A 27,670-nucleotide genomic window follows, 5' to 3' on the forward strand; every position below is an offset into this window, starting at 1 on the left:
CTTGCAGCCTTTTATAGTACAAGGGAACCCAAGTCCAAGTTCATTTTTCGATTTTAGGCGAATTTTTGAAAATTCAAAATTGACTGTTTTTGGCGATTTATGCTTTTCTTTTTAAAGTACGTACTTGATCAGTAAAAATGGTCAAAATAAGTCCCAAAACTAATATTAATTACATTAATCCAAGTTTCACCACTTCTAGACATTCTGGAGCCTCCAGCGCGATTTTTCAATTTCTTCAGAATTTTGAATTTGCTCCAGAAGGCGTGAATATGAAGTTGAGCAGCTAAAAATCGAGTTGTGTATTACACTCTACCTGTTTAATGAGTTTATCTAAATTTGAGCCGATTTTGGGAGTGACACCTCAAGAGTGGTTTTTTGACCAGCTTTTTTCAAAATAAAAAAACATCTTGCGCAGTAGGCAAGATTAACCGACTTTGCTTTGTTATACAGGAAAATAAACAAATTTACCAAAAATTTACGGATTTACCAAAATTTACCAATTTACCAAAATTTACCAATTTACCAAAATTTACCGATTTACCAAAATTTACCGATTTACCGAAATTTACCGATTTACCAAAATTTACCAATTTACCAAAATTTACCAATTTACCAAAATTTACCAATTTACCAAAATTTACCAATTTACCAAAATTTACCAATTTACCAAAATTTACCAATTTACCGAAATTTAGCTAGTTACCGAAATTTAGCTATTTACCGAAATTTACCAATTTACCAAAATTTACCAATTTACCCAAATTTACCAATTTACCCAAATTTACCAATTTACCCAAATTTACCGATTTACCAAAGTTTATTCACGAATTTACCAAAAATTACCCCAGCAATTTACTAACATTTACCTCAGTAATTTACCAGACATTACCCACTAATTTACCAATTTTACCGACTTTTTCCATTTTACCAAAAATTACCTTAGCAATTTACCAACATTCGCCTCAGTAATTTACCAGACATTTCCTCACTAATTTACCAATTTTTTACCAAATTTTAATTACCCCAGTAATTTACTGCCAAAGGTTTTTACCAATTTACCAAAAATTACCCAAGCAATTTACCAAAATTTTCGACCAACTTTAATTACGAGTAATTCACCAAAAATAACTAATCATTTTATTTACCTACTAAAAATTACTATTAATTCACCAAAAACAAAAATTATCAAAATTTACTGGCTATTTACCAAAAACTTAATGTTTTTTGTTAAAACAAAAATTACACTGAAAATTTTTGAAAAATTTTGATTTGGACGGATAAAATTAACAAAAAAATTGACAAAAAAATCAACAAAAAATTTTCTCCTCTTGACTCGCGCGGGATTCGAACACCCGACCTCCGGCGCACCAATCTGCAACCTACACACCCTAACCACCACATCTGTTTGTTGGGGGTGAGCCGTTTGCGAGATATAAGGGTTTACACAAATTTCTGCTTATCCATAACGTTGAAACACACTTAAACGTTCATATCTCGTAAACGGCTGAACCGATTTCGACCAAATTAAAAATTTCTCTAGTTCAGTATCAAAGCAATATTTTGCCATCATCAGTTTTGACTTAAAGTTCGGAGCTTTTGAGTTCAGCGTGACACAAATTTATGCATAAATTGATATATATACCTATATATATATATATATATATAAACTTCTCTCGTTTTGCGTCATACGTCTTATCGTGATCAGCACACTTCAATTCGTCAAGAAAATCCACCCCCATCCAAATCCTCAACCATCATGACAAATACAATACCTTACTTTTCCGTTTCACGGCAAAGTCGGTAAAATCCAAAAAATCAAAAGATAACCGTTTGTGAGGAAATTTTTGAAATTTGCGCGAATCGCTGTATTTTGTGCGTAACTAATCCGCCAGATCAAAATTTTACAATTTCCAGCCATTCTGGAGCCTCCAGCGCGATTTTAAATTCCTCCAGAAGGCGTGAATATGAGGTTGGGCAGCTAAAAATCGAGTTGTATATTACACTCGACCTGTTTAACGAATTTAGCCACATACTACCACTAGTTTGGAACAGTGTCTGTCACTACCACTGATTTTAAACGGTGTCTGTCACTACCACTGGTTTTGAACAGTGTCCGTCACTACCTCTGGTTTTTTGAACGTTTTGAGAACTACCACTGATTTAAATGGTGTCTGTAACTACCACTAGTTTCGAACAGTGTCTGTCACAAACACTGGTTTAGAACAGTGTCTGTCACTACCACTGATTTTAAACAGTGTCTGTCACAAACACTGGTTTTGAACAGTGTCTGTCACTACCACTGATTTTAAACAGTGTCTGTCACTACCACTGGTTTTAAACAGTGTCTGTCACTACCACTGGTTTTTTGAAAGTTTTGAGAACTACCACTGATTTAAATGGTGTCTGTCACTACCACTAGTTTTGAAAAGTGTCCGTCACAAACACTGGTTTTGAGCAGTGTCTGTCACTACCACTGATTTTAAACGGTGTCTGTCACTACCACTGATTTAAATGGTGTCTGTCACTACCACTACTTTTGAAGATAACCGTTTGTGTGGAAATTTTCGAAATACACACAAATCGCTGTATTTTGTGCAAAACTAACCCCCCAAATCCAAATTTCACAATTTCCGGCCATTCTGGAGCCTCCAGCGCGATTTTTCAATTTCTCCAGAATTTTGAATTTGCTCCAGAAGGCGTGACTATGAAGTTGGACAGCTAAAAATCGAGTTGTATACTATAATCGACCTCTTTAACGAGTTTATCTACATTTGAGCCGATTTTGGGAGTGACACCTCAAGAGTAGTTTTTTGACCAGCTTTTTTCAAAATTAAAAAATCCAAAAAATCAAAAGATAACCGTTTGTGAGGAAATTTTTGAAATTTTTTCGCTAATCGCTGTATTTTGTCAGTAACTAACCCCCCCAAATCAACATTTTACAATTTCCAGCAATTCTGGAGCCTCCAGCGCGATTTTCAATTTTCTCCAGAATTTTGAATTTGCTCCAGAAGGCGTGAATATGAAGTTGGACAGCTAAAAATCGAGTTGTATACTATACTCGACCTGTTTAACGAGTTTATCTACATTTGAGCCGATTTCGGGAGTGACACCTCAAGAGTAGTTTTTTGACCAGCTTTTTTCAAAATTAAAAAATCCAAAAAATCAAAAGATAACCGTTTGTGAGGAAATTTTTGAAATTTTTTCGCTAATCGCTGTATTTTGTCGGTAACTAACCCCCCCCAAATCAACATTTTACAATTTCCAGCAATTCTGGAGCCTCCAGCGCGATTTTCAATTTCTCCAGAATTTTGAATTTGCTCCAGAAGGCGTGAATATGAAGTTGGACAGCTAAAAATCGAGTTGTATACTATACTCGACCTGTTTAACGAGTTAATCCACATTTGAGCCGATTTTGAGAGTGACGCCTCAAGAGTGGTTTTTTGAGGTGTCACTCTCGCTCCAAAACTGCTGGAAATGGTAGAATTGGCGCTCCGGGGGTTAGTTCTTGAAGAAATACAGCGATTCGCAGAAATTTCAAAAATTTCCTCACAAACTGTTATCTTTTGATTTTTTGGATTTTTTAATTTTGAAAAAAGCTGGTCAAAAAACCACTCTTGAGGTGTCACTCCCAAAATTGGCTCAAATGTAGATAAACTCGTTAAACAGGTCGAGGATGGTACACAACTCGATTTTCAGCTGCCCAACTGCATATTCACGCCTTCTGGAGCAAATTCAAAATTCTGCAGAAATTGAAAAATCGCGCTGGAGCCGCTGGAGGCTCCAGAATGGCCGTAAATTGTGAAATTTGGATTTGGGGGGTTAGTTAACGACAAAACACAGCGATTCGCGTGAATTTCGAAAATTTCCACACAAACGGGAAAATTTTGATTTTTTGGATTTCATAATTTTTGAAAAAATCTGGCCAAAACACCACTTTTGAGGTGTCACTCTCAAAATTGGCTCAAATGTGGATAAACTCGTTAAACAGGTCGAGTGTAATATACAACTCGATTTTTAGCTGCACAACTTCATATTCACGCCTTCTGGAGCAAATTTAAAATTCCGGAGAAATTGAAAAATCGCGCTGGAAGCTTCAGAATGGCTGGAAATGGTAAAATTTGGATTTATGTAATTAATATTTGTTTTGTTTTGGGACTTATTTTGGCCATTTTTACTGATCAAGTACGTACTTTAAAAAGAAAAAGATAAATTGCCAAAAACAGTCAATTTTGAATTTTCAAAAATTCACCAAAAAATAAAAATCGAAAAATGAACTTGGGGCTGCTGAAAATTTGGTTTGGGGTTTTAGGCTATGCTCTTTCTAAAAATCGCGGTCCCGTTCAAATCGGAGTGTGACACCTCAAGAGGTGGAGGTTCCCTTGTTAGTTATGACTTTTCAAGAAATATTTTTATAATAAATATTTTTTGAAATTTATTTCCATTTTCCTTTTTTTTTTAAAAAAATATTTGTCATCGTCAATTCATTTTGTGTTTTGCTCCTGACACACTGCTTGTTGTTCAATTTCCATTTTTATTCACTTTTAAAATGAATTTTGGATATATTATTGATTTTCCAATCAAAAATACCAATTTTCTTTTGAGTATAATGAGTATAATAAAATTCTGCTGGAGAGCTCACATTTAAAACACGAATTTAAAAAATTGAACGATAAACAAAATCGTTTTCGAACCGCACATTTTGGAAAAGTATTCATTGGTAACACTGCAAAATATCAGCTTGTTTTTTTCTGCGAAATTTGTTTTCAAAATAATGTGTTCGCGATTTCACGTATTTTTGTTCGTTCTTCCTTCTTTTCACATTGAATTTCTAATTAACTTCGCGTTGTGTATAGCTTATATTCGAACTAATGAAGTGTTCAACTAGTTCCAACATAAAAGTTAAGGTGGTTCTTTACGAAATGCGGGAAGTATTCAAAAACCCGCAAGGCAGAGTGTATCCAACTATTGGACAATACTAAATTCTGTATTTTTTCTGAAACAAATGCAATAAACTAATGGAAATTGATGTTGTGCACTTAATTATGATTGGGAAAGTGAATTAAATAATTACAAACATTCAAATAGCCTTTAAAGTACAATTTCAAGTTCACTGTGAATATCATATCACATAATGGATACTCGTATGGTTTTAAAAGGATTTCTCAGGATGTACCCGATGGAATTTGATGAATTTTGGATATGTTGTACAAAAATACACACTTTACATCAAGACAAAGGCCTTTTTCCCGAATTTTGAGTTTGAGACCCCGAATTCGTTACATCTTTTCATGACATCATAATTCTGAACCAAAAATCGAAAATTTCGAAAAACGGGCAATGTAGTGATGAAAAGGGGATACTTCTGCCCAACATATTCAAAATTCATCGAATTTCATCGAGTACATCCTGAGAAATCCGTTTAAAACCGTAGCGAAATCAATGTGAGATGATAATATAGAGATGGCATATATCGTTCATTCTTTTCGCTCATCGATCATACGGTTCTCGTCTTCTTATCACGTGATTTTATCAGTATGCTCATCAATTCAAATTTTAACTGTTATAACGTATATTATAATTTCTTTTCAAAGTAAGTATTTCTGTAAAGAAGTGACTATTTCTTATGATAAAATTGTGTGAAAAGTCCTGCTATTGTGTCAAAATCGTCAAAAAGCCTGAATTCATTCTGGGAGTAAGTATAACAAACCATTTATTTCAGCTAAAATAGTCTAAAAGTTTCTGTTTTTGTTTGTCAAAAATGTTCAAACGTATGTATTCTTATTTCTGTTTTCTAAAATAGCCTGAAAGTTCCTGCTTTCTTGCCGAAACATCAGGATAATATTGGACTTGCGAAGGTTCTTTTTTTTTCTACCGAAATCGTCAAAAAGCAAGCATTCTTTCGAAGAGTAAGTACTATAACAAACTATGCCAACTAGAATATTTTAAAAATTTCTGTTTCTTTAGTCAAAATTGTTCAAACGTATGTATTCTTGGTAACTATAACGATGTATTTCTGTTTTCTAAAATAGTCCGAAAGTTCCTGCTTTCCTACCGAATTGCGAAGGTTCTGTTTTTTCTACCCGAAACGTCAAAAATCCTGCATTCTTTCGACGAGTAAGTACATAAAGAACTGTTTGTGTCAGCTAAAGTATTCTAAAAGGTCATGTATTTTGTCAGAATTATTCAATGGTACGTATCATTTTTAAACGTAACTAGAAAAAAAAGAATTCTGTATTCTGAAATAGTGTGAGCGGTTGTGTTTTTCTGCCGAAACATTACGAAAGTATTGGACTGTTGCACTGTCATAATTCATAAACAATCCTGATTAGGTATATCAAAAACGTTAGTTTTCATTTCTCCAATCAAACTTTGTACTGAACTTTCCCCGTACTGATTCTCTTAGTTTGTTTCTCTCTTCAATTTCTTTGAATTTTATTGGTTGTTGTTTAAATTTGAAAGCCTCATCTTGCCCGAATTCGCCATCCTCGACGTGTAGCAAATTACTGCTTCTCATCTCTTTTTAAAATAGCCCATATTTAAGCGGTCTCAAAAATTGGGAAGTTTTTCAAAACAGGGGACACCGTTTTGGGAAACATACCTAATAAAAAAACATGTCAATATATTATTAGAAACTACAATTTTGAAAAATGCACCGTCTCAGCAATTATGTTGAAATTGTCTCGAAGCATCATCGTCGCTTCTGAAAATTGATCAGAATGTGAGATTTCCACAAGACCACAAATACAGTTTTCGTAATACTACGCTAGTTATGAAAGATGTGGGATCACGACCTCACCCATGGCCCCCAGAACCTCCCCCCGTAGGTAAAAGTCCAAAAAAATTGTTCACAAAAATCGTACTCTCATCACTTCGAAACGTGATTTTGGTTACAATGTGATTGTACATGGTGTCTAACCAGTCTAACTGTCGAACACACTTGCTTGTCCTGCTGAAGTTCTCCTTTTCGCCTATCAGTGCAGCAAGCTCTGCTTTTCATCACTCTTCATTTACAAAAATCAAAAAGGTTGTTTTTTCAATCAGAATTCAAATTATCAAATTAATTTCTCATTTTTATGGAATTTTGAAAACATTTCGTAGTAAAGGACTCATTTGTCGTTTTTTTTTTTTTTTTTTTTTAGAATTTGGATCACACATTTCTGAGAGCTTTTGCCTTCGTTCTATTGATTTTTTTTTATATTTTTAAAAAATTATTAACGTTAAAAAAATCATTTATTCACCCGATAGGTGCAAATGAGTTCAAAAATTGAAATGAAATAATTACATAGGTACCTAAACTGATGTTCATATTGCTGCGGGCCTACTTACAAACAGTGAGCAAAACTTATGACTGTTGAGATTTTCTGTACTAGAATAATCAAATAAAATATGTGAAAATCTTTTTATAAATCGCAGTGTTCGCACCTGGATGTCGAGACATTGTAAAAGATGAAGAATTGATCAAAATTAAAAAATGTATAACTAAGTAATTTCATTTTGTCGAAGTTGTTCTTGAATTCAGACCGCAGTACTTTGAATTTTTCAATAAACATCAGTCCTCAAAATAATCTGAAAAAATTCAGGGTCAGTCCGTATCCAACATACGTTTTCTTCTTTCTCATTTTTCTCTTTTAATACCATCCAGGGTGTCTACAGGGTACAGAAAGTAGTGAAAAGATGGTGATTTTCATCAATTTTGCATAACAGGTAGCGAAAAATAAAAAAAATGGAAAACATTTTCCACACAATATAAATAATATCTATTTTGTAGAAAAAGGCTCATTTATCGGCATTGTTAGAACTTAAATTACACATTTTTGAGAGCTTTTGCTCTCGCTTCCCTCGGGATATTTGATCTTCTTTTTTCCGATGACAAACTGTTCAAATTCAAAAATATTCAACATTTGAATCAGAAAAGTAAACTCCTCCTTGCATAAATACATTGTTTCTTTCGACTTCTCAAAACATTAATTTTTGAAATCTTTTTGACCTTGTATCACTCGGGGCTAGTTTGCTTTTCGTTATTAGGTTTTTTTTTTCTAAATCATTCAACTATTAAAATTTTGAAAAAAAAAATGATGAAGTTCATTTTTATCACACAAAAAAACATCGTTTTCAATTTTCATACCTCTTGAAGTACTAATTTTCGAGAGCTTTATTCAAATTTTATAACTTTGAAGCAATATAATAAATTTTTTAGAAGTAGGTAACGCATCACACAAAAATGTTTTGCTGTTTATGGCTCTCGAAGTACTGATTTTCGAGAGCTTTTGCTCTCGCTTCGTGAGTGTCAGTTTGTTTCTCTTGTCCATACTAAAAAAATTCCCGACTTGAAAGAGAAATCAAAATTTTTATAAGTTATACGAATATTAGGCAGAGTATTGTACATTTTAAATAACAAAATTGTTATTTTATGTATATCTGACTTGTTTTACTTCAAAACTCGTTGTTTTATTTATTTGTAACGTTGAAAAAAATTTTCTGTTCGCCGAATTTCATTACATTTACCAAAGACCCTTAATATATGGTAAAAATAAAATCAGAAATTGAAATGATAAAATTGTATTTTTTATTTTTAGCATCCATTTGCTTGAAAAAAATCTTGGTATGTTTTTAAAGACATTGGAAAAGCAAAAAATGTTGCATCGCCCACCCCCTCCTCTTGAAAAACGTCCTGCTAATAGTTCTGCTGCAGTCCAGATTTTTTATTTTGAAATTTGGTTATAGACATCCAGCAAAAAAACAGAGGAAAAAATCGATCTTGTCGGGAAAGGGAGGGGGGGGTATTTTGTGAGATGGTAACTTTTTTTTGAAAGGTAGTGAAAAAGTAGTGATTTTCGGTCAACAAATTCCTGTAAACACCCTGACCAAAGCGTTGCAAACAGTCACAGACGACTAAAAACCATTAGAAAACATAATTTGAAGAAGCATCACTTGTCACAAGGTGATAATGTAAAATAATACGAGAAATCCTTTATCAAACCTATTTAGGTACCTGGGGTAGTGGAGCCCTTGAATTCCAGTGCAGTGGCGTCCAGAAGTTGGAAAACTGCGTGTTATTAAATGTTTTTATGGACCAATTTTTTCAATTTTCGAAAAAAGAAACAATATTTCCGCGTGGCAATTTTTTTCAAACATTTCTGAAGAAAACTTTGGGAAAATACCCGTAGGTCTACTACATATTTCAAAATTCCACAACAATATCGATCCAATTACGTACTTTAAAAAACAAAGCAATTTGCACCCTTCTAAGTATCGTAAGTGAATGTGAAAATTTTCGATCTGATAGTATTTTTGTCCCATTTTTGAATTATTTATTGGGCATTTTTCGCTTTTAAAACGCCGAAAAGTTTACATAAAATTATCCAAAAATTTTCAAATTTCTCACACGAATACTACCTCGATCGGGTAATCATTTCGTCGAATTAAAACTCCTGGTAGGCACGAAGGGTGGGAGAGAAGGGAGGTTTTTGGAATTTTTTTTGGAAAATTTTCAAAAAAATGCCCAAAAATGCCCTTAATTTTGGATTTAGGACGAGGAGAAAAATCTGGTATATTTCGTAGATCGTCTGCAATACGCTGTGAAAATTTCAGCCGGATTCGTTTATTAGAACGTGATTAATAATTTTTTTCTCGCGAATAGAATCGTTTATCTGCCATATACTTTTGCTATAGGAAAAGCATGAATTTTGGCGATGAAAAAATTTGAAAAAAATTCGAAAAATGGTTAAATTTTTCCAAAATGGGGCTCAAATGGTTTGAGTGATGGCGTATTAAATTAATTTCGTACAATCTTCGGATCTGCGGCCTTTTTTGGGAATTATTGAACCTTTTTTTTCAAATTTGGATTTGAAATTTTCAAAAAAACGCTCAAAATGTCCTTAATTTTGGGTTTAGGGGCTGGAAAAAAATCAGGCGTTCTGCGAACGTATTTGGAAGACGATTAGCGAAAACCGCACCCTTCTAAGTATCGTAGGTAAATTTGAAAATTTTCGATCTGATAGTATTTTTGTCCCCTTTTGAATTATTCATTGGGCATTTTCGCCTTTAAAACGCTCACAAGTGTACTTAAAATTTTCAAAATTTTCAAATTTCACACACGAATACTACCTCAATTTGATGGCGTATTAAATTAATTTAGTACATCTGTGACAAGTAAAAGGAGTCAGTTTTTAATTATACATTTGAAATTTATATTTCTGAACCCTTTTCGCGAAAGAAACGTATTAGTCCGGGAGCCCAACCTGAAAAAAATGTACGAGGGGGATTGAAATTGGGGACCCGGCCCAAAAATTACTATATGTAGTCCTCTTTCCAGAAATGCCACTCTGGCAATTCGCAGGTGGGGCTTTTAAGCACAGCGAAAGCTCAAAGTTCACAATTTTTATGAACTTTCAACTTGGAAAGTTTTATGGCTGAAACGGGGGAATTCTTATAGGATTTTTCACGCAGAATCCAAATATGCCGGTCTGTCGACCCCTAAGTGTCTCCACAAAGGGGTGCCAGAGTGGGTTAAAGGGGTAAAACTCGCAAAAAATGCTGTAGTTTTTCAATAAATTTTCGTAAAAATGAAATAGATGACAAAAAAAGGCGAATTCTTGTAGAATTTTTCGCGCTGAATCCAAATATGCCAGTCTGCTAACCCCTAAGTGCCTCCAAAGGGGTGCCAGACTACTTTAAAGGGATGAAAAAGGCAAAATATTGAGGTTTGTTCACGTCTTAGGCGCATTAAACACAGCATTATTTGGTACCTAATCATTTTATTCGAATGTGGCTTTCGAGCACATTTTTGAAAACAGCATAAAATTCTTGTAGACATCCATGCGCGAGGTGTCCCCACAAAATTTTTCAACCTCCTCTACTCATATTTACCCCTTAAAATGGCGTTTTTCAACTTATTTTATGATTTTTAACAATGTAGATTTCGCGAGGTACAATTTTAGAAGCACGTTTTTTGGATGTATTCTTAACTCTAGAACATCATATTATACCTACCTACCTATATTTTTTTCTTATTCAGTGGGTTTAAAATAATGGAGCTCCACTTTAAAACTATATAATAGAAATCGAGGATTAGTTTGAGGTTCAGACAGGAATTTTTAATGAGTAAAACATGAAATTCAACGCCATTTCGTTTTCAGGAGGTTGGGTTCGGATCACAATGATACTGTATGTTGTAAAAGTATGTAGCTTAACTTCAAAAATAGTCCGATTTTCGAAATATAGTTATTTTGATGATGTTGGTGTCGTTTTCATATGATTCGACACCGCTGAGCACGAATACGACCTCCGATTTTTTGCTACACTCACCTACCCCTCTCCAGAGCCCCTCAGCCCCCTCAATTTTCACGATTTTCGAAATAAAGTTATTTTGGTGATGTTGGTTTCATTGCTATGGGAAAATTACATAAGTTCATTGTTATTGTACATAAAATTTCTCGTAGAATGAGCTACAGCACATGGCTCTCCCTCGAGGGGGGTGGACCCTTCAATTTTTTTCCACGCAGAAAACGTAACAATCAGTATGTGTACTGGACTGTATAGGTATGCGGAGCATATGTGGCATAATAATTATTCATGATAACTGTAATTTGAGTATGTATGAGTATGTATTTTATAATTCAATGACTACCTACATAAAAAATCACAAGAAAAAAATATGGTAACGAAATACTTATAAAAAAAAGTAAAGAATGTTAATTTGTGATTCACTTAATCGTCATCATCACTAATGTCATCATCTGTGGTATAACTTTCGTCGCTGGAATAGTTGTAATCGTCATTTTCTTTCGAAAATCGTGAAAAATGAGGGGGCTGAGGGGCTCTGGAGAGGGGTAGGTGATTGTAGCAGAAAATCTGAGGTCATATTCGTGCTCAGCGGTATCGAATCATATGAAAACGACACCAACATCATCAAAATAACTATATTTCGGAAATCATGAAAATTGATGGGGCTGAGGGGCTCTGGAGAGGGGTAGGTGAGTGTAGCAAAAAATCGGAGGTCGTATTCGTGCTCAGCGGTGTCGAATCATATGAAAACGACACCAACATCATCAAAATAACTATATTTCGAAAATCGTGAAAATTGAGGGGGCTGAGGGGCTCTGGAGAGGGGTAGGTGAGTGTAGCAAAAAATCGGAGGTCATATTCATGCTCAGCGGTGTCGAATCATATGAAAACGACACCAACATCATCAAAATAACTATATTTCGAAAATCGTGAAAATTGAGGGGGCTAAGGGGCTCTGGAGTGGGGTAGGTGAGTGTAGCAAAAAATCTGAGGTCATATTCGTGCTCAGCGGTATCGAATCATATGAAAACGATACCCTACTCATTGATAGTTGTTTTTTTCAAAATTGCCATTTCACCCCCACCCCCCTACGATACATTATTTCAAGTTTTTACCACGGCGCACCAAAGCAAAAATTTCTAATATAGTATATGATGTTTGGGGGCCAAAAATACATCCAAAAAACGTGTTTACAAAATTTTACCTCGCAATCTTGATTGTTAATAGGCCTAAAAAAATGAAAAAAACGCCATTTTGGGGGGGAAATATGAGGAGAGGGGGTTGAAAATTTTTGTGGGGTTACCTATCAAGCATATACATAACCTCCAGAAAAATTTTCAAAATCGGTTGAAATGGGGCTGAGGAAAGTGATACTGAAATTTCAAAAAAGGAGGGTTCCGCAAAAAGGGGAGGGGGTGTGGATCTAAAATTTTTTGCGCGGAGGTTTCTCTATGGTACCCACTTTTCATGCTAATATCAACTCGAACGCTGTCGGGGACCATTTCACCCCTCTTAGGCGCCTATAGACGTTTTGTATTTTTCAGGGAACCCCCCTTTTTTGAATGGTTGTGGTTCCAACCCCCTTGAGGGTAGAAGAAAAGTTGATATGTCACTAGATCGGAAATTTGACGTAAATTCTTGTGTCTAACCTCATTTTTCGCTAAAATGCAATGCGGGGTAGAAAATTGCAAAAAACTGGTTTTGGGGGGCTTAGATCCACAATAGGGGAGAAAGCTCACCAGGGACGACCGGGGACTCATCGTATTCGTGTTCAGCACCAAAAAATGGACCTGTATACCAAAATTCAGCTTTCTACCTCACTTTTCCCAATGGAATGTTATTTTTCCTGGACTAGAAGTGAGGGCGAAAACTTACGAAATTTGTAATTTGAAAGAGCTGAAAACAATGGTTTTTTAATGCAAGAAGATAATTTTGTGGTTATCAAGATTTCAGAATTTAAAAGATTTTTTAAAATGGTGTCGATTTTGTAAAACAATGGTGGAACAGGCTCAACGTCAAGGGAGGGTGGAACCTCTTTAAAACAAATATTTTGCGAGGAATGTTACGCGACAAGTTAATTTTTTTACCTAAAAATTTGAAAGTTGAATCAGATTTTTGTTAGAAATTTTAATTTAGAAAATAAAACACGCCCAATCGAAGTGAAAGCAAAAGCTTTTGAGAATTGTGTTTTGAGACCTAAGAGAACAAGTTTTTGTTGTATCAAATGATCAACTCAACTTCCTTGAAATAATTTGGTTTTTCTAATATCAAAAATTATTTTAATTCAACCGTAGGTTTCTTGAAATCGACTCTACTCGTATATCGAAGAGAACCAAATTGGCCCGAGTGAATCGAGGGCGAAAGCTTAATAAAAATTTATGGTTCGAAAAATCACACAACTTCAATTTTAATTTAAGAATTCGTTAATCGTTAATGAAAACTTTTTAAAAATTGTATCAATAGTTTCTTGAAATTTTAAAAGTCAAGATGAGAATCAAATTGGTGCGAGCGAAGCATAGACAAAAACTTTTCAAAGTTTGAAGTTTCAAGAAGCGAAACAGCGGCAATAGAAAAGAGCAATTTAGCCTGAGCGAAGTACATAAGGGAAAAACCTATTGAAATGAATAAAAATTTTGAAAGTAGGTCCATGATGAATGTGGCCTTCAACCCCTCCGCCTATCTTTATCCTCCTGTTTTTTTTTCATGTTCGGAACTTCAATGCGAAGCGTCCAATTTTTTTGTTGTTTTATGCTTTAGATAAATAAGAGATTACGAGCTTTGAGAGTGGTTGACTGGAAATTAACCGATTGGTGCGAGATAAAGTACCAATTTTTTCCATAAAAAATGACGAGTTTTTAAGAAGAATTGACAATTTTTCCTATTGATTTTCCCCTTTGAATTTGTTATGCATGGGTGTTTCCAACAGAGATTTTCTTTTTTGTTTTGAGGTGGCAAAACCGTTCGAAAATTCGGGTTTCGAGAGGTGTAAAACCATTTGTCACAAATTTGTATATTTCATTTGATCCAAAATTCTTGAATCTGAATGATGAGTTTTTAAAAATTTTTAATTGGAATATGAAAATCAAGCAGAGCCGAGTGAAGCGAGGGCAAGTGCTTGTTTCAAGAATATTTTTTTTTCAAGTTTTATTTGTTTAAAAAAAAGCAGGAGCATACAAATGAAGCGAGCTTTTAAAAATTCATATTTAGAGAAATGAAAAATAATATTTTATTTACTTACGAATACGATGAATCAATGTTTTTGACTCCACAACTTGAAAATTTCAAAATTATAGGCAATTAATAAGCGAGGGCAAAAGCTAAGGGAAATGCATGTTTACAGAGAGTGTGAAAATAGAACATATACATATTTTTGGTTAAAACATATGGGACCCAGGGAGCCACTTGGTGTCTCAGGCTCCCTGGCGGTCGCTTGTAAACCTCATCTCATAGGCAATTCCGCCTTCCCCCTCACGAAAAATCTCTACGTATGTATGCAGCAACATTTCGCTCCAGGGGTATGTGATGAAGGAATAATACATTGTGTACTTTTTTGAATTTTTTTCATGTTGTTTTAGCTAATATTGTCATTTTGGTTCAAGGGGAGGGAGATTACAAATTTGAGAACTTTTTACAAAAAAATGCAAATGTTTGCAAATTTTAAAAAAAAATTGAAGAGTTAGACAAAATTGAAATGAGTGTACGAGTGTATCAATTTACGTACTGAATTAGGTAAATTGAAAATTCATTGCTGGAAGCAGTGGAGGCGCACGTTTTCGCCCAAGCGTAGAGAGGGGGGACACAACGAGTTCCTGAGCACATAACCAAAACTACGTAAACGAGAGCTACTTTCGGCGCCACAGCCGCGCTAAATTCGAGTCAAAATTGGCGCCAAAATCCTATTTTTACCACGGGGTTTCCCGATTCTCCTTACAGACCATCCACCCCTGGTATGGGGGGTCCCTGTAAATGAGGCCAAATTATATTCGCCCAGGCACTTATTGGCGCTGAACGGTCATTACCACAGAGCTGAGCACGTTAAAATTTTGATATCATACCTACAATTTTTTTGTCGATAAAGTGACGTGATTCACACATTCAAATAGCATGCATAATATGATTATGTAATATAGAAAGATACTTACAATATTGCTACAATTCTGCATTGCGAGAATTAAAAATAACACGAAAATCACCTGAAAAAAAATTACCTGAAAATCACGTACACAGCACTGAGCACACAGATATAGTGGTGTTGATATATCGATATCTTAAACGATATATCGATATGAGATCCAATATCGACATATCGATATGAAAAATCAATATCGACGATATATCGTATCGTCAAAAATTGAGGAAAAAATGCACGAAAACAGCCAAAAATATGAGTAAAAATTGAAATTAGAAAGAAATTTTTAAAATTTTTTCAAAAAAAAATTTTCTCACTTTTTTAAAAATCTATAAAAAAACTTTTTGTCGTACCAAATTTTTTGCAGTTGTTAATTCGCAATTAAACTTAAATGACTGAGTATACAAATGGGAAAAATAGGTACTTTCAAGGCAATATTGAAGATATCGATATATCGACGATATATCGATATCTGTGGGAAAAATATCGTGATATATCGATATAAAATTTTTCTAAATATCAACATCACTACACAGATAACCATAAATAATAAATTCGCGAGCGAAATCGCAGCAACACGTTGGTTTGATAATTGGAACATGTGTATTTTATTTCTAGGAAGAGTAAAGGGTTATACTTGGTTCGACTGTCGGTTGCCGTGGCAACGCAATTGCTTCACTCGTGTATTAGAGAGGGGTAAAGAGGTAACAGGAATAACAGCAGCGCAGTGCGCGCGCACATTCGATATGAATAGTCGTTCACAAGTCGTTCTCAAACAAATCAGTAGTCGGAATAATAATTCCTAGCAGTTCCTTCTAGATGCGGGTATGCTATAAAAAAATAACGCATAGCGTAAAGAACCACCTTAATTCGTCTTCTGGTACATTCAAACTTCCGAGTAAAGAACAAACACCGGTCGCACATGGAGTCATCATTCAGCTTGCAACAGGTAAATTATTGAAAATAGATTATAATGATAGCGTTATTTCATATTTGTTCATTACATTTACATTATATCGAATTATATTCGAGCAGATAGAACGTTCAAAATGTCAGCTCCAATCCAGCGTTAAGATCGGTTCATTATTCGATATCTGAAGGTATCTAGAAAAAAAACACCGACAACCATTGCATCATCACGTGAAACAAGTAAATTTAATCGAAACTACATTATAATAATATTGCATTATTCATTCGTTACATCAATTGAATCCTGTTCGAACAGATGAATCGTTCAATTAACCATCTTCAACGTTAAAATTAATCTCTCATCGAGTACACACTCCATTCAGAAAAGAGCACCGAACTACGATGGCATCATCAGTCGAACCAGCTGAAGCAAGTAATTTAGACATTCGTCATTTAGAAATACAATTCAACCATTTGAACGATATTTACGAAAACGCCAAACAATCTTCTCAAACCTCTACACCACAATACCACTTACTGCTGAATCAAATTCGGTCCATATCCAAAGTCTTATTCGTACTGCAACGGAAACTGCAACACTCTTCGACGGATTTGAAAAATCAGCTTAGCAAAGTAGAGGAAAACATACGTAACTTTAAACATCTACCTCGTAAACCCAAGAAGCTCAAACGTACTGAAATATTCACTTCGACTAAACCGAACATGAGTTTTTACTTTCAGTCTAAAGAAAACCGGTGTGAGAAAGTTAATTCTCATTACGTTGAAATACTCGAATCCGGTCATCAGTTCTTGAGCCATTTACCATCGCCGAATCGATGGAGGCAGTTCGATAAACGTAAACTGTACGACTCTGTTCGTCGAATGATTATCAAACATCAGTCGCAGAAAATAATCGAAAGGTTGAACAAGGTTTACGATATGATTAAATCTACGTATAATCATAAAAAACTTGATATTTTACAGAAGTGCTGTGAAAAACTAGTCGATAAAATGAATCTAATCAAAACTTCTAGTTTGAAAGATTTACTTACCAAGTATCCTAATTTTGATCTCGATTGGCTATTCGTTTCCGAGCAATGGTCTCCTAAAAGGTTCACCGAACACGAATGTAAAATGATGTGGGATCTAGTTGCTAATCCTTTGATTAATAACGAATCGTGGTCTAGAGCCGAAGATCTATTATTGAATAGTGTAGCTAATCAGTTCAAGTGTCAGAACTGGGATTCGATTTGCCAGAAGTTGAATAATGGTCGAACGTCATTTTTGTGTTTCATTCGTTACCAAAATTATTTCAAGGAGTCGGTTCGTAAAACAGCCAAAGTGTATAGTGAAAATGAAAGCAAGCTAGTGAACGAGTTCATCGATAAAAGGTACAGAAGTAATTATCATTTTACTCATTTAGTATCTCAGTTCGATGATATCAATCGTCAACAGTTGAAAACTCACATAAATCATATCGTTTCATCGAAAGGTAAAGTTAAAGGTAAATTCAACGTGAAGGATAAATTTTTAATCAATTTTTACGCCAAGAAAGGCCACTCGTGTAAGAAAATATCCCAATTGGTACGTAACCGGACACCAAAACAAATCTACGATTATCAAATCAACTCTCGTATTCTATCGGTGGATCGAAAATGGACGTACAGAGAGATCCAAAAATTACTGACGGCTGTCAAGTACAACGGAGCTAGACGTTGGTCAGAGATCAGTAATTATTTAGAGAACCGATCTGCCAGCTGTTGTAATCATAAGTATCGTTGGTTGAAGTCCAAATATCCCGATCTCGTAGACTTATATTCTAAGAAAACTCCCAGTATTAAAGATATTAAATCTATTCTACGTGATCGTCAAACTGTGGTTTCGAGTAGAAAATCTCGTAGCATCGATGATGAAATCGAAGCATACTTCATCGAGTATTTAGAAAAAAAACCTCCTTCCCCTGACGGTATCGATCCAGCTGCATTGGCCTCGAGTGTGATAGATATTTTAAAATTTTTGAATTTAAAAGTCGATCAGAATACCAACCAAGAGGTATTATCTGAGTTGGGTGAATGGTTATTACGGTTTGACCAAACTGATCCCATGGAAGAAACTTCGAATGAGTTTGATACCATGTTTAAGAATTTAAACTCCGGTAAGAAAGATATAAAGATGACGAAAAATGCTACCTTTACTCATATCGTTCCTAAGACTTGCCCTGTGTTGCCTCCAAACAAGTGTACGATGCTTGGATTGGATACGTTTCAGAAAAATTTACAGAAGTGTTGTAGTAATTCGAATGTTGATTTAACTCAGTTGTGGAGTAAAATTAATTCTGCTAATATTAGAAACAAAGAGTTCATGGAATCGAAGATGCTTTTTTATAGAATTCTCAAAGCTTTGTTTTATTGGCCGATTAAACTTAATACTTTGCCTCCGGATTCGTTTTTGTAAATTTTTTTCCATCTTTTGAAATATTTTATATTTACGAACTGATCAGGTTAGAAATGCTGGTATTTTTTATTTGAACTTTTGTGATTTTTTAAGATGTTGAACTTGCAGTTATTTTTATTAATTATTTCTTCAAATTAATTATAAATGATGAACAATCACTTGAGATGTTACGATTCAGTACAGTTTGAACTTGCAGTTATTTTTATTAATTATTTCTTCAAATTAATTATAAATGATGAACAATCACTTGAGATGTTACGATTCAGTACAGTTTAATTTTTTTTATCACATATTATCATTTTTTCAAAGCATTATTTTATTCAAAGTAACGTTGATGAACCAGTGCACCTTTTTAGATTTTTTTAAAATAATAATATCGAGTAGAAGTTCACAAAATTCCGAAAATAAATTTTAAAAAATAAAAGTGTTCTCTTACTGAATTTTTAAATTAAAAAAATTGCCTCCTTCGAATTTTTAATGCATGATTACTTTTCAAGTATTTTTAATGACTTACCTGTTTAATTTTTAATAATTTTTTAAGATGTTGAGACTGGCTGTTGTTACTTTCATTTTTTTTTTGTTTTTACCTATAAATAATTACCTAATATTCTGTTAAGATGATAAAAAGAATAAATTGAATATCTTTTTTAATTTTTTTTTTATTTAAAAGAATTAGCTTTTTAACAGGAAATGTAAAATAATTTCTACATTTTCATGCCCAATATTCTAATTTTTTTCTTTTTCAACTCCTTTTATGCTTTTTTATTTTTTATTATTTAAAAAAAAAATTTCGTAAATCTCTTGGAGTTGAAAAAATGAATTATTAGTTCTATTTTTTTTTTACACAGTTTCCACAAAGAGTATAATAATTCAAGAACCACGTTAAGTATAGACGTATAAAATCGTGATGAAGATGTTTTTCAAAATGGTCGTGAATTCATCTATTTTTGGTTGGATTCTTATCCAATTCGTCGCATTCTCATTTTTTTTTTTCAACTTGAGTACTATTTATTTTCTTCGGTTGCAAGATTTTTTTGTTTTGTTTGAAAATTCATTTTTCATTTTACTTCCTTCGTTCTTCATCTGAATTTTTCTCATTTTTGATCCTCAATTATGGAATAATTTGACAAACTCGTGCAACATATTGGTAATATTTCTGATAATATTATTCAAATACTTAACCTCCATATTATTTATTCAATTTCTTCCAGTTTCCTGAGAAGCCACAAAAACTTGGAAAAAGTTTCATTTTTTCTACTCAGAATTGGCGTGGCAGATTTTTTTTCAAGCTCATTTTTTTTTACCAGGGAACCTCTCGAGGGTCATCTTCGAAGTTTGAACAGGACTGCAATTTCTGGTAAAGGAATGTTTTGAAACCCTCATAACCAAAATTTCATGGTTGTCACAAATCGATTTTCGATTTATGACGAATTTTTAAAACTTCCAAATTGGCTATTTTTGGAGATTAAACTTTCTGAAAAAGAAAAAAATACAAAAAAGTCGCATTTAATCAGTAAAAATTGTAAAAAGTTGGTCCAGCAACTGCTGTTTAGTCCCCTCCCCCCTCCACCTTTTGATTCGAAATTCACGATTTAGAGCTATTTTGAAAAGTTCAGAACTATTTTTGATTTCTCCAGAATTTTAAGGTAATTTGGGCAGCTGAAAATCGAATTATGTCTTACTTCGACTCATTTGACGAGTTGAGTGTTTTCTAGACATACGCCTCGAGTGTTTTTTGCATTTTTTTTCAATTTTTTTTCGCCTGTAAATTGACTGAGATGTGGACGAACTCGTTAATCAAGTCGAGAATAAGTCACAATTCGATCTTCAGCATACCAAATTGATTTCTGCGATTTTTAAAGAAATTGAAAAATTCTGGAGAAATTGAAAATCGCACTGGAGTCTCAAAAATGGCCAGAAATTGTGAAATTCGGTTTAGGAGGTTGATATTGTTTTCAGGACGAATTTTTCTATCATCGTTACTGAAAAAAATGCACTTTAAATTTAAATAAAAATAGACCTCGAACATAAATCACTAAAAATGAAACCTCCCCACCTCGAAACACGATTTTCCAGGATTTTACTCTGTCTCCTCCCGTTTCAAGCAGATTTATGTATTTGAAAGTTGGTGTGAAGCTGAAGATACTTTTTGAGGGTAATAAACCTAATTTTTTAAAATTTTTTTGGAATTTTTTTCTACGCTTTTTGGAGAATTTAAAAAGTTTTTTAGAAATTGAAAATCGTATTGGAGGCTTTAGAATGGTCAGAAATTGTGAAATTTGATTCGAAGGACATGATATTTATTTTGGGACCTATTTTCATCATTTTTATTGGATAGATAAATTTTGAATTTTCAAAAATTTGCAAAAAATTGAAAAATTAATGTGTGCAACTGAAATTTTGGTTTTCAGAGTTTCTGACCATGCTCTTTCCAGAAATCGCAGCCTCGTTTAATTCGGAGACGGACACCTCGAGAAGTCGAGAAACCCCTTCGGTTAAGTATTCAAATTCACAAAAAAATCCACATCTTCCATTATTTTACTTCAGCATCCTAAATCTTGATTCAATATTTTTTTCGGTCCTCATTCATTATTCTTGGAGACTTAAATTTCAAAAAAAAAAATCCTAGATGATTCGTTGAATTTTATTTCAGATTTCCGCGCTGACTTCAGAGTGGTATCATATTGTGAAACATTAATTTTAGAATCATATTTAACAGTCGATCTATAATTTTTTTCCCTCTGAGGGACTGTTCGAAGTTCATTTGTTCGATCAATTTTTAAATCACAATCTTACTTCCGAAATCAATTCGTAGTCCCTTTATTTGCAAATTGAACAAAAACTCATCTTATCTGATTTTTCTCATTTTTCGATGTAAGTACAAGTACATGTTACGTATTCTAATGGTCAGGACTCTTTTTCAATTTTTTTCCTCAATAAAGTTTTTGTCTTTTCACTCTCTGTAAAAAAAAAAAATTAAAATAATTCGAACGTCATCGGAAATTCCGATTTTTTCCTTAAATAATTGATGAGGGGAAAAAGCTAGGGTATTCTAAAAAAAAAGTCACGAAAATTTCGTGTTTTTTTTTTTTACGAAATAGACTTGAATTACCTACACAGATATTTACGTAATTTAGAAATATTAGATTATCGTTTTCGTTCTGAAATTTCAACAATGAAAGTGATTTTTTTCATAGTCAATTTAATTTCTTAACGTAAGAAGAAAATGAAAAACAGAAAATAATAAATAAAAATAGTATAAAAAAATCACATTACAGTAACACATTAAAATATAAAAAAAACTATTTACAAAAAATTAGTAGTAAATCCTACTTACGTCTTACACATTAACAAAACATGAAAACTTACAATAAATTATTATCAATTTAAATTAAAAATCAGTATCACGCTATCGAGGGAGTATTACTTTTCGGGCTGTCTGTTCTGCCCTCTGATGTGCTTTCCACGCTGACCACTTCTTCCGGTAATATGTCTTTATCCTATCGAACAGAATCATAATAACAAGTATAGGTAGATGATTAGCTGCTTAGATTGTCAACATTCGTCTTGTCTAGACTCAACTCTACGTAGACTATGTTGACCTGTGAGGAGTAATGTGATTTTTTTTACGACGTTGTTTTTGCTCACCTGGTTATCTTCTGCTTTAAGTTCTTTTTGTGAAAGTTGCTCGACCACAGCCACGGTGTAGCAGTCTCCTAAGACATTGGTTGCTGTTCGAAATCGGTCTCTGAAATGGGTTTTTATATCGCGATTATTATACGTATGCTCGTGTAGATGTAATTATACGATACATGTTTATTTGAAGAGCTAACCAACATGTTGCTGTGATGTTTTGCTTACATATGTTTATGTGCGAGTATATTCGAATAACTTACATTAGCCAGTCGACTGAAAGTAAAAGTGCGACGTTTTCTGCTGGTATGTTTACAACGCTGCATAACATAGTGACCATTACTATTGCGGCGCTTGGAATGGCCGCCGAAGACATGCTGGCGAATGTGCAAGAGAATCTGTGAAAAATGTTGAAAATTGTTGAAATTTTATGCATTAGGTACGTTGAAAAGAAAATGAGTCGAGTGAGTGGTTCTTGATGCTGGTATCAAGATATGTACGAGTATATTATGATTTCGATTCGATGTTGCTTACATTAGAGTGATGATATCATTTACACCTAAAGATCGTCCTTCCAGTTGAGTGAGGAATACCATGGCTATGCCCATGAATTGAGCAGATCCGTTCAAATTAATTGTTCCGATGGGTAGGACGAAATTGGTGATTTTTTTATTCATATTGATACCGTCTAGAACTTTGAACATGACTGGTAGGGAAGCGGCTCTGTAATTGAAATACAGAGATTAGTTATTAAAAATATGTACTTGATTTATCAGCTGAAAATAAAATTAAAAAAAAAAAATAGGTCTTGATTTAAATTAGCAGAAATTGATTTTGGAAAATTCTACCCATTCAAATCAAGGCATACTTTTTAAAATTTCGGTATTTTTAATTTTCGGATTGACTAAATGTCGAAAAAAGATGCTTTTAAATTTTGGAAAATTTGTTCCCTAATTGATTTAGAGAGTCACGATCATCATTATAATCTGAGTTTGTTAGGGCTGTCTAAAATTTTATTGGGGTCACTTTGTAAATATTGTCCAACTAATTAAGTATATGAATTGAAAAGTCCACTCGAGACTGCAAGGCGACTCAAACTTGCCCCCGGTAGGTTAAGAAGGTTGAAAATAGGATACTCAATATAAATGTATTATTCGTGAGCCAAATTGAAAATTTCAAAATTTGCCAATAAAAAATTAGCTCCTGAAATTTGACACGTTCTAAATAGGAAAAAATCGGGCTCACGATTCTTTTTGAGGGGGCAAGGAGTAATTTTTAGTTTGTCTGATGTGATTAATTCACAATTTAGCGAACACGGGTGTAATAATCTTGTAATTATAAACACCCCAAAAAAAAAAAAAAAATTTTTTGGATGAATATCAAAAAAATCTAAAAAAAACTATATAGTCAAAAGTTGAAGAGTTTTTCAAACTAAACTTTTAGTTCAAAATTTGTCTAAAAAATCCCCTTTTTAAGAAAAAGCTTCCCCTAACTCCCTAACTTTAAGGAAAATTGCTTGAATTTCTCGTTTAAAAATTTTTTCAAGAAGACTACAAAATGTTTGAGGGACCATCAGAAGCAGTTTTTTTGAAAAGTGGATCGTTGAGAGCAATTTTTGCATAAAAATGAAATATTGAGAAAAAAAATCTGCAGTCATTTTATTTTCTCGTTTTTTTTTCAAGCCCGAGGATTTATGCTGGAGCAGGGCCAACGCAATTTGGGGAACTAGGGAAGATTTTCTTATTGTAGTGATAGATTTGGATATCTAAAATAATTATGGACCTGTAAGGGGCAATTTTTTAAAAAAAATTTTCCCTGAAATTTGTTGTAGGTATTGCATTTAATTGATTTTTTCAACGTAGGGTGGCTCGATTTGGAGGAGGACTATGAGAGGCTTTTTCTGGAAATTGGGATCATTATTTTATTGAAGAACAGTGACAGAAAAAAATGTTGGAATTTTCAACAAGATTTTTTTCATCGCCTTTTAAAATTTCTTTTCAACTTAGGAGACTCCCAGACCGAAATTTTCAGAAAATTTCAAAAAATAAAAACCAACAACTTGACAGAATGAAAGCAAAAAATCAAAATCACCAAAAATCCTAACATTGATATTTTTTGGTTTTGAGGTGCAGATTTGGCCATCTAAGGTAGGTATTTTTTTCTGAGTGATAACTTTCGAAAATTATAATTTCGTTTCAATCTGATTGGCTCAAACGAAGATCTAAAATTTTCAAAACAAAAAGGGCTTCAAGGTCAATCTTGATCTGGGTTCCCTTAAAAACATGGGTATCCGCACTGGTCTTTTTGGGAGTGAAATTTTTTTGGAAAAAAATCTCGTTTAGATTGTCATGTGTCAAAATTCAGAAAAGACCTTGAAATAGTGGTTTTCATAAACTTTGACTGGATAGGAGAATTCATAAAGTCCTTGATTGAACCGAAATTGGGCCCACTGAAACAATATGTCCCTCACATCTCAGAACCAAATTTTGAGCCTACAGGTTAATTTTTTGATTTTGGGTAAATTTTTGAGAAAAACGATAATTATTTTATATTTTTTTTTTACAAAAAAATAATCTGGAGGATTATGAAAATGAAAATTGATTCAGATCAATTGTTTTCCTGGCCCCAAAAAATCGATTGTGACCTCGTTCGAGGCATGCTGAAGCTTCCACCAAAAAATAGATAGCATTTTTTCAGCTCAAAAACATCTGAGCAATTTTGACTACCCCCCCCCCCCCTTCCTCTCTCCCAGAAAAACAGTTCTCAACCCGTAAAATGAGTTCCTTTTCAAATTTGGGATTCACTCGCTCAAATCGACATTTTCAGGTCCTGAAGTTAATCACAAAAATTTCTTCTAAAGCAGCTGGGTAATTCTCAAAAAAAAGGTCAATTTTGATGTGCATAATTTCGAAAAACAAAAATCATTTTTTTGGAAAATTTCAAGTGGGAATCATTTGTATAGGTGTCCCAGATCCCTTTTCTAGTGTTGGCCTCAATTCAATCCCCCCCGCTGTGGACCCCGGCCCCCCTAAAACAGCGATAATTAGGATTCGACCCTCATCGATTTGTAATATGTCGATTGATATGTTTTCGAGGTCGTAGAATTCGAATCTGGAGTTATTTTTTATGTAGAGGTGGAGGGTGAGGCGTGGGGAGGGGGAAAATGTCAAATTTTGCTTATATTATTGTGTAATATGTCGATTTATGTTTTTCAGGCCGCAGAGTTCGAATCTGGCCTTATTTTTTTGGTAGGGGTAGAGGTGAGGTGTGGGGAGGGAGAAAATGTCAAATTTTGCTTGTATTATCGTGTAATATGTCGACTAGCGCGATTAAAGTACAGCTGTCTGAAATTTGGCCAAGTCGAAGGACAAATGAGCGCTGGACAAGCCGAAGGACAATCTCAACGTTTTTTCGTTTCTAGCCTTACCTACTGGACATTATTCGATTTTTAACACGTAATAAATGTGTACTTATCATGTAGAATAACTTCCCTTTCTCAATTATCGTTTTTGGCGGGTTCATCAGGGTAAATAAAAAGGCAAGCCGAAGGACACCGATTTTGCGAAATATCATATTTTCAGAGACAAGTACGATCAGAACGAGCCATTGCGTAGATTTTGAAAATAGCATTGCGCGGGGTAACATTTTTATGAGAACAGTGAGCCAGTGCAGCCACTCGCCAGAAAAAAATGTTGGATTGGGAAGCTACCAAAAATAATTGAAAATTGCTCTAAAATTTGCGCAAAAAGTGTGTGATAGTTTTCAAATGTGAAATGTGAGCTTCCTATGGACTTATTCCGATTGAAATTTGCACAATAATGGACCTTCGCGTTCTATAATAATGAGAATGTGTCAATTTTTCCCCAAAAAAATAAAGTTCATGACACTTTATAACATTCATTTTCAAAAACATGGCGTGTGACAGCCAAGTCGAAGGACATTTGGGGTATAAAATCGAATGTACACCAATGAAAGGAGGGGCTAAAAATCTCAATACCATATGTAAAATGTGTGGGGGATAATCCTCGAATGGACCAAAAAAAAAATAAAAAATGTCATGCTAAAACCTTTGAGAAATTTGCCATGTACACGATTTTTACCTTTTTTTGAGAATTACCCAGCTACATATTTCAATAAAAATGCTGAAGAAAAATGAACTTAAGCTGGAGACTCCAAATCAACTCGAATTTGGTCTTAATCAATTCAGATCATCAATAATTCAGAAATTGAGAAAATTTCCGGTGATTTTCCACAAAAACAGTTTACCATGGATCGAATTTGTGATTCGCCTGCCCTATAATCGATTCATAATTCGAATTTCTCAATCAAAAAATTAATTTTTTCTGGAAGGCATTTAAAATTGTTAGCAATAGTTTCAGGAGGGAGAGTCAAGGTCCACTTTAATCAAATTCTCGACTTTGAATTCTTACTATAAATCTTGAAAATGATGCAACTTTGCAAACATAAACAAGATCAATTGAAAATTTTGAAGAACCTGCATACGTGATCGAGTTTTTTCTACGCATAAATTAATTTTGTTTATTTGGGATAGAAGAAAATATGACAAAATAGCCTGTTATATTTTCTTCATTTCAACCTTCAACATGGTTAATAAAAATTATGTGCAGTTTTGGGGGGGGGGAGGAATTTTGAAAGAGTTTTTACAGTCTTCGTACTTCGTATACAGATACACATATTTTTATGAACTCACTTGGAAGCTGTGGCAAATCCAGTCATTAATGCTGATAAAATACTGACGTAGTATTTGAACGGGTTCTTTTTCACAATAAGGAAGTATATAAGTTGAGCTATGACCAGCTGATAGAACAGCAGACCTCCTATGCAAATAGCTGTGAAAACTCCTACTTGTTCGAGAGTAGCCAAGATATTCGGAACAGTTGCTATCTTACTGCATATTATACTAGCAACTCCAAGTGGAGTGAACCTGCAAGGAACAAATTTATAAAAACCTGGCCTACTTGATGAGCTTGAAAAAAAATATTCATCTTTGAAAAACCTCTTACCATATAACAATGAGCAACATTTTTTGTAAAACATCGTAAATGGCAGTGAAGAATTCGATGAGGATTTTCTTCTGACGTTCGAGGGTTCCCAAAATACAACCAAATAACACGCAGAAGAATATTATACCCAGGGTATTCGTTCCACTCCTGTATGAAAAGAAATTGTTCAAATTATTTCAGTCGAAATTTAATTTTTTTTATCGTCCATCCACCTTCTCGAGTCTTTTCTTGAGGC

At 33.9% G+C, this 27,670-nt stretch overlaps 2 protein-coding genes across 4 annotated transcripts in view; one reads left to right on the forward strand and one right to left on the reverse strand.

Annotated features, from left to right (window-relative positions):
• Nucleotides 1–5,535: 5,535 nt before the first annotated feature.
• LOC135848289 (snRNA-activating protein complex subunit 4 homolog) lies at nucleotides 5,536–19,433 on the forward strand. The gene is made up of 6 exons (XM_065368172.1): nucleotides 5,536–5,692; nucleotides 5,801–5,906; nucleotides 6,030–6,114; nucleotides 16,034–16,364; nucleotides 16,451–16,564; nucleotides 16,641–19,433. Exon 6 carries the CDS (start codon nucleotides 16,727–16,729, stop codon nucleotides 18,776–18,778), a length of 2,052 nt encoding a protein of 683 aa, XP_065224244.1. The 5' UTR covers nucleotides 5,536–5,692; nucleotides 5,801–5,906; nucleotides 6,030–6,114; nucleotides 16,034–16,364; nucleotides 16,451–16,564; nucleotides 16,641–16,726; the 3' UTR covers nucleotides 18,779–19,433.
• Nucleotides 19,434–22,019: 2,586 nt separating this feature from the next.
• The window catches only part of Eaat2 (Excitatory amino acid transporter 2), a 42,175-nt gene continuing 36,524 nt past the window's right edge, over nucleotides 22,020–27,670 (reverse strand). For all 3 annotated transcript variants that reach the window (XM_065368173.1, XM_065368175.1, XM_065368176.1), the window contains exons 7-12: nucleotides 27,436–27,582; nucleotides 27,123–27,356; nucleotides 22,946–23,134; nucleotides 22,675–22,809; nucleotides 22,427–22,526; nucleotides 22,020–22,278 (exon numbers count right to left, since the gene is read on the reverse strand). In XM_065368173.1, coding sequence (XP_065224245.1) covers nucleotides 22,183–22,278; nucleotides 22,427–22,526; nucleotides 22,675–22,809; nucleotides 22,946–23,134; nucleotides 27,123–27,356; nucleotides 27,436–27,582 — 901 coding nt within the window. In that variant the 3' untranslated portion in view covers nucleotides 22,020–22,182. The remainder of the gene's footprint in view (nucleotides 22,279–22,426; nucleotides 22,527–22,674; nucleotides 22,810–22,945; nucleotides 23,135–27,122; nucleotides 27,357–27,435; nucleotides 27,583–27,670) is intronic.

The sequence above is a fragment of the Planococcus citri genome, chromosome 5, assembly GCF_950023065.1.
Source record: "Planococcus citri chromosome 5, ihPlaCitr1.1, whole genome shotgun sequence".
Classification (NCBI taxonomy): Eukaryota; Metazoa; Arthropoda; class Insecta; order Hemiptera; family Pseudococcidae; genus Planococcus; species Planococcus citri.